We start from the raw sequence: 10,825 nt of genomic DNA on the forward strand, positions 1-10,825 counted from the left end.
TATTTTAAAACAACAAGAAAGACCTTGAGGACTTGCCCAAGGTCACGCCTCCGCCGAAGTCATGGGGGCAGTGATCGTCCTCTACCGTCTCCGCGATGACAGCAGGGTGACAGGTGGTCAGATCCGGCCAACGGAAGTAGCTCAATCCTGGGGCATCCAGCGTCCGCAAGTTACTATGACAACCGCGGTGCGCCCTCGGGAGCCCCAGAGAGGCGCGCGGGGTGGGGCGGGTGGGCTTGGAGCCCCGCCCCCGGGGACACGCCTCCGCGCAGCCCCTCCCCATTGGTCAGTACCCGAGGCCCCGCCCACCCGGCTGCTATAAGGGGGGCCGGCGGTGGGCGGAGCCTGGAGCCCGAGTCCGGGGTCCGCCGCGGTGCTCGGGGGCTGGGGCTGCGCGCGCCCAGGTGAGTGCCCTGCGGAGGGCGTCCGGGAGAGCCCCGCAGGGCTGGGGGCTCCGGATCAGGTGGGCAGGAGGGGATCCAGCGGTGTGAGAAAGGAGGGGGATGACGGGCCGGAGCAGGTGGCCGAGACCCTTGGCCCAGTTGGCTGAAGCTGGGGACCCAGTTGGGCGGGGACCAGGGCTCCGAGGGCGCAGGGTGGGGATGGGGAAAGAACTGCGAGGGAGCGGGGAGTCTCAGCTCGAACTCCCCACCCTGAGTCTGCTTACATGAGTGGCCTTGGAATCGCCACGGCCGCCTCGGTTTCCCTGTCAGGCTGTGCGTTTATTGGGAATGGGCAGCTTCCACGTCCACCCCTGCCGGGGGCTGCTTGTGCAGTTTGTCGGGGAAGGATGAGTTGGGGGCTGGGCAGGGGCAGCAGGGACCTCCCCTCCTTTGCAGAAGAGGAAACAGCTCAGAGAAGTGAAGGCATTTGCCCAAAGTCACACAGCAGGTAATGGCAGGATTTGAACCCAGGTCTTTCCCTCTCCAGAGTCCATGCTTTGAATCACGACAATATCCCCACCTTGTAGAGCTCTCTAGTGTGCACCTACTGTGTACAGAGCCTGTGCATACATTGTCCATGTCCCTTGCGATGCTGGGAGGTAGGTATTATCATCATCCTTTTTTTTTTTTTAAGATTTATTTATTTGAAAAAAAGAGATTTATTTATTTGAGAGACAGAGTATGCACAAGCCAGGGAGAGGCAGAGGGAGAGGGAGAGGATCCTCAAGCAGATGCCCCCCTGCGCGCAGAGCCCAACATGGGCTTCCATCTTGAGACCCTGAGATCGGGACCCCTGGGTGGCTCAGCCTGCCTTTGGCTCAGGGCGTGATCCCGGTCTGGGGGTCAAGTCCCACATCGGGCTTCCTGCCAGGAGCCTGCTTCTCCCTTGGCCTGTGTCCCTGCCTCTCTGTCCCTCATGAATAAATAAAATCTTAAAAAAAGAAAAAAGACCCTGAGGTCATGACCTGAGCCAAACCCAGAGTCAGACACTCAATCGACTGAACCACCCAGCTGCTCCTATCATTACCAAAAACGAGGTCCCAGGGATCCCTGGGTGGCTCAGCGGTTTAGCGCCTGCCTTTGGCCCAGGGCGTGATCCTGGAGCCCCGGGATCGAGTCCCACGTCGGGCTCCCGGCATGGAGCCTGCTTCTCCCTCTGCCTGTGTCTCTGCCTCTCTCTCTATGTCTATCATAAATAAATAAAATCTTAAAAAAAAAAACAACTATGGTCCCAAGAGAGAAGAGTACCTGCCCAAGCCCAGCAGGACAGACCCCAAGGCCTAGGTGGGACCCAGGAGGGCTGGTGTGGAGAGGCCCCTCTCACCCTGTCCTGCCCTGCAGGGTGTTTGCAGCAGGCATGTCAGACCACGAGGCTGCTCAGCCCCCCACAACGAGCTTGTGTGAGCAGGACCAGCAGGTGAGGGGCTGCCCCCCAGCAGAGCAGGGGCACAGGGAAGGGGGGTGGGAATATCCCTTCTGGGACAGTTTCAGACCAGGTACCCCCGCCCCTTCCTATCCTCGCTGGACCATGGAGGGGGCTCAGAGCTGCACAGTGAGGCCCCGGGGCGGGGAGCATCTCCCCCCACACCCCCACGCCCCCGTGCACCTCCACCTCTGGGTCTCTGCGGCTACCCGTCCCGTGTCCAGCACCTCGGCGCCCTCCACGGCAGCAGCACAAAGGACAGCAGTCACGCCACATGTCTGCATCAGTCCCTGCTCCCCGCACTTCACGCATGTGGGCTCCACGACTCACCCAGCCCTAGAAACCCATTTTACAGATGGGAAGGCCGAAGCCCCAAGTTAAGCCTGCAGTCCCTCAACCCTCCCTCCCGCCCCTCATCCTGGCCTCGGGAAGGGAAGCAGGACAGAGGTGCGGCAGAGCTCTTCACACCCTCGGGGGAGCCCTCTGATGCCCCCACTTCCCCGCAGAACGCGGTACAGCGCGTGGTGGCCCTGCCCCTGGTCAGGACCACGTGCACCGCCGTCTTGGATGCTTACAGTGCTGCTAAGGACAGGCACCCGCTGCTGGGCTCCGCCTGCCGCCTGGCCGAGCACTGCGTGTGCGGCCTCACCACCCGGGCCCTGGACCACGCCCAGCCGCTGCTCAGCCACCTGCAGCCCCAGCGTGAGCACCCCCCCGACCCCTGGGTCCTGCCCCGCTGCCCCCCCGCCATGCTCTGGAGTGCACCTGCTGAGGTGGACTCCACGCAGTCCCACCCATGTGGACGCCTTTAGTCCGTGCACCTGCCTGTACCCCATCCACCCGTCTGGCCCTCCCTCATCCCGCCAGCACCATCTCCCATTCCCTGCCCCCTCCCATCCCCCATTCTACCTACACCCCAGCCCACCATCCCTCTCCGGTTTCATCTCCAGGACCTCCACCCTTAGCCATTTGTGGAGGTCGTCCCTCATCCAGCGGCCTGGCGAACCTCCGGTTCCTTCCTGTCGACCTCCCTCCCTCATCTGTCTCTCTGTCGTTGCCCCCACGGCGACCTGAGCCCCACATCTCCCCAGGCACCTGTGCCAGCTGAGGGGCCCAACCTGGCAGAGGGGTGGGGGTGGGGTGGAAAGACCGCTGGCTTCTGGTGGACCGAGGTCCCATCCCAGCCCTGGGCCTCCCCACCTCCCCGGCCTCCTTCTCAGCCAGTTTGCGTGACCTTGAGCCTGCCCGCTGGGCCCTCCCAGCCAGCACGGGGCAGGAGTCACCTTGGCGCTGGCAGCAGCCAGGTGGCAGGGCTGAGGCCAGGAGGGCAGGGGGGGTGGGGCCCATCCTGTGTCTCCCCCCACACCCTCACAGACCCCCCACCCCACCCCGCGCCTCCCTCCATCCTCCCCGCCTCCCTTGCCCTCACTCCCTGCCTCTCCCCTCCAGTGGCCACAGTGAACAATCTCGCCTGCAGGGGGCTGGACAAGCTGGAGAAGCTGCCTTTTCTCCAGCAACCTTCGGACATGGTAGGGTGGGGACCCCTACGGTGGGGACCCGGAGAGGGGTGGCGGTGGGAGGGAGCAGCACAGCCTCCTCCGGGACCAGCCCAGGACCTGGGCCCACCACACTGGGGCTGAGTCCGGTTTGGGGCCCACTCAACACCAGCCAAGTTACAATGATCAGCCCCCGCCGAGCTGACCGAGCACTGAAGATGTGGCAGTTGGTGCCCATAATCCCCTCAACGACCCCGGGAGGGGGAACCTCTATTTCCCCTCATTTTACAGAAGGGAAATTGAGGCCCCGCACCAGGAAGGGCCAGGGACCCCTGACACCCAGCCTCGAGGAGCTGGGTAAGAGAAGGGAGCCAGAACCTGGAGGGTGCCCCCTCCCACCAGGTGGTGACCTCAGCCAAGGACACGGTGGCCAGCGGCGTGACAGGCGTGGTGGGCCTGGCACGTCAGGGCCGCCGCTGGAGTATAGACCTGAAGCGCTCCATGAGCCACGCCGTGGACGTCGTGCTGGGCAAGTCGGAGGAGCTGGTGGACCACTTCCTGCCCATGACTGAGGATGAGCTGGGTGAGGCTGGCCCCCCTCCCCATTGCTCCCCAGTCCCTCTCCCAGCCCGCATGCCCTGAGGTCACGGACCACAGAGCACCACAGAGCTCCGGCACTTTGCGCAGGGCCGCACCACAGTCCAGCAGGACGCAGGGCGGGGAGCCCAGCCCTGACGTCCCGTCCACCCCCGCAGCCCCCGACCCGCATCCTCCTAGACATCAGACCACGCAGACCCTGAGAGGGCACGGGGCTTACGCACGTGAGGGCCACAGCCTCGAACTGGCGGCCCTCCTGCTTGCAGCGCTGGCCTAGGCAGGGCATAGAGTGCTCTAACTCATCCCGTGCATCTAACAATGAGATCGCGCCCTCCCGATCCCGAGCTGCGGCCTGTCCTCCAGCGCGAAACACTCGAGCTGAAAGGCACCTGCCCTCTCCTGGGGCGCCTGGCCGGCTCAGTCCGTGGGGTGGGCCACTCTTGATCTTGGGGCTGTGAGTTTGAGTCCCGCGTTGGGGGTAGAGATTACTTAAAAAATAAAATCTTATTTAAAAAAAAAACCCAAACACACCATTCTCCAGCTTTCTACATCTTGCCTGACCCTGGAGATGATCTGACTTCTCAACCCCCTTGCCTTATGGCACTTGGGGGACGCGTCAAGGCACTCCCTCCTCCACAGAAAGGCTATGAGGCATTTATGAAACACCTACTGTGTGCCACACACTTGTCAAGTGTATTCCTTTTTTTTTTTTTTTTTTTTAAGGATTTTATTTAGGGTAGCCTGGGTGGCTCAGTGGTTTAGCGCCTCCTTCAGCCCAGGGCCTAATCCTAAGACACGGGATCGAGCCACATGTCAGGCTCCCTGCATGGAGCCTGCTTCTCCCTCTGCCTGTGTTTCTGCCCCTCTCTCTGTGTCTCTCATAATAAATAAATAAATAAAATCTTTAAAAAAAAAGATTTTATTTATTTATTCATCGGAGACACAGAGAGGCAGAGACATAGGCAGAGGGAGAGGGAGAAGCAGGCTCCACGCAGGGAGCCCGACGCAGGACTCGATCCCGGGACTTCAGGATCACGCCCTGCGCTGAGCCACCCGGGGCTGCCCCGTCAAGTGTATTCTTAACAGACCATTTAGTAGAGGGGTCAAGGGTGCCTGGGCTGGAATCCCAGGTCTGCCTCTTGCACATCGTCTCCCTCTGCCTCGGTGTTCCTCATCTGTAAATGGGGCTGATAGCAGTGCCCACGTCGTAGGGTCTGGGGAAGGTTAAACGAATTGATAGCAGTAGAGGAAAACAATAAATCTGGGAGCCCGTGGGCTTGTGAACCCAGAGGGAGGGTGAGCAGATGTGCAGAGGCGACCACGCTGACCTCTCCTCCGTCCCATCCTCCAGCGGCCCTGGCAGCCGAGGCTGAGGGCCCGGAAGTGGGCTCAGTGGAGGAGCAGAGGAGACATCAGGGCTACTTTGTGCGTTTGGGCTCCCTGTCAGCACGGCTCCGCCACCTGGCCTATGAACACTCCCTGGGGAAACTGAGGCAGAAGAAACACCACGCCCAGGACACGCTGGCCCAGCTGCAGGAGACGCTGGAGCTGGTGAGAGCCTCTGCCCACTCCCGCCCCAAGACGCAGGCCAGTAGGCATGGATTGAGTGCCAGCTGCGTACCTGGTCCTGAGCTGGTCTGCAGCGGGAAGGCACAGCCGGGCCCAGCTGCCTCCGGTCGCGTGTGTTCAGGGCTGGGGCAGCTCGGGGTGGGGGTCAAGGCTCAGCCTGGGGAGACAGAAGGGGGTCTCCGGGCGAAGGAGATGTAGGACCTGGAATTTATAGACAGGGTAGCTCAGGAGAGAAAGCACCGCTTCCCCCGGGCACCTGCCACCCATCCCAATCCTCCGCAGCCTGTAGGTTCTAGACTATTCCCTCACTGTCCATCCCTCCCTTTGAACTGCTGAGTTCAGATGCCCCTGACCTGCTCCTCCTGCGTCTCGGCCTCCGTCCTTGCAGGGGGGTCAGGTCAAAGCCCGGGAGCAACCCTCCACTCCCCTCTCTCCTCCACTCCCACGCCCCGCACAGCGGCGGGTGCCGCAGCTCTGCCCACAGCCCCCCTTCCTCTTCCTGCGGCCTGGTCCAGCCCGTCCCCCAGCTCCATCCGGGACCCCGCTCTGCCCTCCCCGCAGCCGCCACCAGAGGGCGCGGATGAGCACCCGAGGCCGCTTACGTCACCGGGCACGCTGTCCTCAAGGTGCATCCACGTTGTAGCAGGTGTCAGGATGTCCCTCCCTTCTAAGGCTGAGTCCTATTTCCGGAGCGCGGATGGACTCCAATTTATTTCTATTTATCTTCTGATGCCTGCCTTGCCCCGGGCACCGAAGAGGGCGCAGTGGCCCCCTCAGGACACTCACAGCGCAGTAGGGGGATCAGGGTCATGATGGAGAACATGCAGGTGCTGTGGAATCTGCCCAGCCAGGAGGGGAGCAGGGAAGACTTCCTGGAGGCGGAGGCATCTACACTGAAACTTAAACTGGAGTGAGCCAGACAGGGGCGTGGGGTGGAGGGAAACCTGTTCCTGGCAGATGGAGCAAAACGGCCAAAGTGAGTCTGAGCTTCAGGGGAACCACGGGGCGCAGGGTCTGGCCAAGAGCAGAGGAGAGACCGGGCAGGTGGGCCAGGCTAGATCAGTAGGCGGGGAAGGCTGCAGGGAAGAAGATGCTCTCTAGATGTTCATCGAGACCAGATCCAGGCTAGGGTGCTGGGCCCCCCACCCCCGAGCCCCCAAATCCTCCAGCTCTCACTACCACTGCCTCCGTCCCCTCAGATCAACCTCATGCAGTGCGGGGCGACCCCCACTGCCCCGGCCCGCCCTGGGAAGGTGCACGAACTTTGGGAGGACTGGAACCAGCACTCCCCAGAGAACGGCCGCCGCCGCCGCAGCCAGGTAGGGTGGCGGGGAGAGGGTGACCAGGGGGTGTGTGTGTGGTGGGGGTGCGTTCTGGATCTGCCCAGGGTTGCCAGAGGCCGGGCTCCAGCTGTCTCAAACCAAGTGCTGAGGCCAGCTGTTGGGAGCATCCATGGGGAAACTGAGGCAGGCAGGGCGCCGGTCTGGGACACTGAGGCCCCTCCCCTCTGCCACAGGCGGAGCTGGAGACGTTGGTGCTGTCCCGCAGCTTGATGAGGGAGCTGCAGGGAACGGTGGACGCGCTGGAGACCAGTGTGCGGGGCCTGCCCCGGGGCGCCCAGGACAAGGTGGCCGAGGTGCGGCGCAGCGTGGATGCCCTGCAGTCCGCCTTCGCCGACGCCCGCTGCTTCGGGGACGTGCCGGCCGCTGCCCTGGCCGAGGGCCGAGGCAGCGTGGCCCGGGCGCACGCCTGCGTGGACGAGCTGCTGGAGCTGGTGCTGCAGGCCGTGCCGCTCCCCTGGCTGGTGGGGCCCTTCGCGCCCATCCTCGTGGAGCGGTCCGCGCCCCCGCCTGACCTGGAGGCCCTGGTGGACGAGGTGGTGGGGGGCCCTGACCCCCGCTGGGCTCACCTGGACTGGCCGGCGCAGCAGAGGGCCTGGGAGGCCCAGCATGGGGACGGGCCGGCCCCCCCGGAGGACGTTCCCCAGGAGGAGCCCCCGCCCCCCGGCCGCCCCAAGCACACCCTGATGCCAGAGCTGGACTTCTGACCACGTGGGGCCAGTGGGGCAGCAGAGGCCACGAGGGCCAGTGTCCCGGGATCCCTGTTGCCCCCTCGTGGCCGCACGTGCGCGCTGACAGCCCACGCGGTGACCTCGCCTGGAGGACAGGGCTGGGGGTGGGGGGAGCTGAATTCAGAATCCCAGACCCGCTTCACTGCTCTCAGACTCTCCCCAGTCCTTCCCGGGACAATGGGGACTGGAATTCAGTTCGGGTCCCACTAGCCCCAGCTGGGTTCAGCTGACTGCGGCCCCCATCCCTGCACCCCAAGAAGCACATCAAAACCCGCAGAAGCACATGTTTTGCCCAGTGGCCTCTGGGGTTTTGAAACATGAGCACCCCCCACTCCCCTGCCACCTTGTACATCCTGGACTCAGGGTCCCTGAGGATATGCAGCTGTATCAGCCGGACCTGCACGTCCACTTGCTTTGCCCTTTGGGGTTCGTGCTCTAGAATAAAGGTGCTTTGTGTTGTCCAAAGGCCTATGGCCTCTGTTCAGGCCTGGGGTGGGTCTTAGCTGCAGGGTGCCGGGTGTGCAGTTGCTCAGGTGTGGGACTGTGTGGCACAAGCCAAGGTTCAAGATTCGAAAGCAGTGAGAATGCCTCTCTGGCCAGCCTGCCAGCCTGTCTGGAGTCCCCCTCACCCCCCACTAGCGCCCTCCCCACCTGGGTTAGGCATGTGGGTGTAGCTTCCTGGGATGGAAGCTGTTCACACTTTAGTATAAATGAATTTCTCGGAAACTGGAGAACAGGATCTGAGGGAAGAAGTAGTCAGATGGAGCAGCCCCTCCCATGCCAACCTCCCTGGACCCGCAGGGGCTGAGCCTGCTGAGTCCTCCAGCTGCACTGGCCAGGATGGGGGCACACAGAGGTAGGGGAAGGGCCACGGGCCAGTCTCTGGGGGGGCCCTCCCGTCCTTTGACTGAATTCTTGGCCACCCCTCAGACTCCCCTGTGGCCGGGTGGGGTGTTAGGAAAGCACAGTGTAACGTGGTGAGGTCAGGGTGGCCCCTGGCTTCCCTAGGACCTGGCCCAGGGGCAGTGCCGGGAGGCTGAACTACCGCCCCCTAGCAGCTTCCCCTCCCCGCCCCTGCTCAGGAACCTCCGTGGCTCCCACTCGCCCTCAGACCAAACATCCAAACTCCTCGCCGGGGCAGCTGAGAACTTCTGGTCCCTCCAGAGACGCTGCTGGAGTCCCACCGGACTGTGCACACCTCCCCACCTGGGGGCCTTCGCCCCGGCCGTGCCTGCAGTGCTCTCCCACCCCACCACCCATCTCGTGGACACATCCCGTCCATCCTCAAGCCCCAGCCCCAATGCCACCTCCTCCAGGAAGCCTTCCCTCACCCCAGCGGTTTCCCTCTGTGCGGCGGCCGTGCTCGGTCCCGGGACATGCTTGGCGCTCGGGAGCTGCCATTCACTCATTCATTTGTTCGCTCAACACATCCTGTTGGGCACCTGCTGTGTGTGTGCCAGGAGGGCAGCGAACCAGGTAAAAATCCTGCCCTCTGGGCCTTGATAGTGCAGCTGAGAGGCGACAAATAGGACAAATACATACATGATTTGCCTTAGTTTTAATAGATGACAAAGAACATGCAAAGGACGGAGGACGGGGGGCGTGTGAGGGCAGGGAGAGGGGGGTATATTTTTAAATTGGGGGAGCGGGTCTAAGACCTCTTGGAGGAGGTGACATATAAGCAAAGGCCAATGGGGATTCTGGCAGGTGCAGCCCGTGCAAAGGCCCTGGGGCAGCACCGGAACTGGGTTGTTGGGGGAAGAGCAAGGAGGCCCATGTGTCTGGATCAGGGTGAGTTGAGGCGATAGAGGAAGGAGGGGATGACAGGGAGGTGACAGGGGGCCAGGGTCATGAGGAGGACTCAGGTATCATCCGGGGAGATGGGAGCCCCAAAAAGCTGTGGGCAGAGGAGGGTGGGTCCTGATGCGCGTGTTGACGATCACTTTTACCACCTTTGCTGGGCTTCTCCGCCCTCCCTGGGCTGTGGCAGGCCCGTGGGCAGGGGAGGGCACACCCAGTGTCCCCCCCCGCCCCACCACCTTTGGGAAGCATTGGCAGGAAGGACAGGATTGGGGGACATCTGCAGTTTGTTCCCCAAGTGTTTGGCAAACACAGCGGAGGCTCCAAGGAGATGACCTAGGGCTCATTGGGCCATGTCCAGACCTCCCTCCTCCCCGCTCGGTGCCCAGGGCCACCCACGGGGTCTGCCCCCCAATCCCCCAGCACGCAGCTGGGATCCCCATCCCAAGAGTGGGCAGGGGACACCTAGCATGGGGACGGCTGGTCTGTGCATCTGCCCACAGACGGCCCACTCTGCAAACGGGCTGGGTTTGAATCCTGTCTCTGCCACTCTGGCTCTGTGGCCTCAGGCAATGGGATGCCTCCTCCAGGAAGTCGCTCTGGGCTGTCCCCAGAGCACCAGGCCTGCATCTCACTCCCAGGATCCCCTGGCTCTTTAGACACCATGTTTCCATCTATTTGATCAAGGGAAGTAGTCCCTGCTGGAGAGTGACGAGTCCCCTTCCCACTCAGGGGGGATCCTGCTTCTCCCTTTCTGCCTGGACAAGGCTAAGTTAATGTTGGTTGAGTACCTCTGCTGGGTACCAGGCACTGGGGTGAACAGGTCACATGCTTGACCACGTTTCACACTCAGAACTATCCTGCGAGTTGGCCCATTTGGCCAAATGTTTATTAAATGCAGGGCGTGTGCCAGGAACAGTTCGATTGCAGAAGACAAGCTGGGAACAAAACAGGCCTGAGGGAGGGGAGGGAGGGCACTGTGTGCTGTGGGGAAGGGCCCTCCAGCATGTGCAAAGGTCCTGGGGCAGCACCACACCTGGTGTGTTGGGGCAACAGCAAGGTGCCCCATGTGTTACAGAAGAATGCGCGAAGGGGAGAGAGCTGCAGGAGGTGAGGACAAAGAGAAAGTGGGACCTCGTGAGCCATAGCGAGGAGCCCGGAAGGTAAATCGAGGCCCAAGGGTGGCAAGTGGCTGAGGCGTCTCAGCAGAACAGAGATCTGAACTGGGTGGAAGCGGGCGGCTGTGTGAGCACGCAGGCAGGGCCTTGGGGACGTGGGATGGCCCGAGAACCCTCAGCCTGGTGGGGGTGGGAGCTGTGGGCAGAGGCCGCCTGGTGCTCTTAGCGGGGGAAAGGTGCTGGGCCCAGGGCCCACGCTGGGCCGGGCCGGCTGCACGTGACCACCCAGGGCCCTCCCCCAGCCCGCT

General features: G+C 62.7%; 1 protein-coding gene across 1 annotated transcript; it reads left to right on the forward strand.

The window, feature by feature from the left end:
- Positions 1-243: 243 nt before the first annotated feature.
- On the forward strand, positions 244-7,724 carry PLIN5 (perilipin 5). Its single transcript, XM_026019212.2, has 8 exons — positions 244-404; positions 1,785-1,860; positions 2,373-2,568; positions 3,316-3,395; positions 3,765-3,945; positions 5,311-5,510; positions 6,728-6,847; positions 7,045-7,724. Exons 2-8 carry the CDS (start codon positions 1,801-1,803, stop codon positions 7,573-7,575), a joined length of 1,368 nt encoding a protein of 455 aa, XP_025874997.1. The 5' UTR covers positions 244-404; positions 1,785-1,800; the 3' UTR covers positions 7,576-7,724.
- Positions 7,725-10,825: the final 3,101 nt, after the last annotated feature.

This window comes from Vulpes vulpes, chromosome 9 (assembly GCF_048418805.1).
Source record: "Vulpes vulpes isolate BD-2025 chromosome 9, VulVul3, whole genome shotgun sequence".
NCBI classification, from domain to species: domain Eukaryota; kingdom Metazoa; phylum Chordata; class Mammalia; order Carnivora; family Canidae; genus Vulpes; species Vulpes vulpes.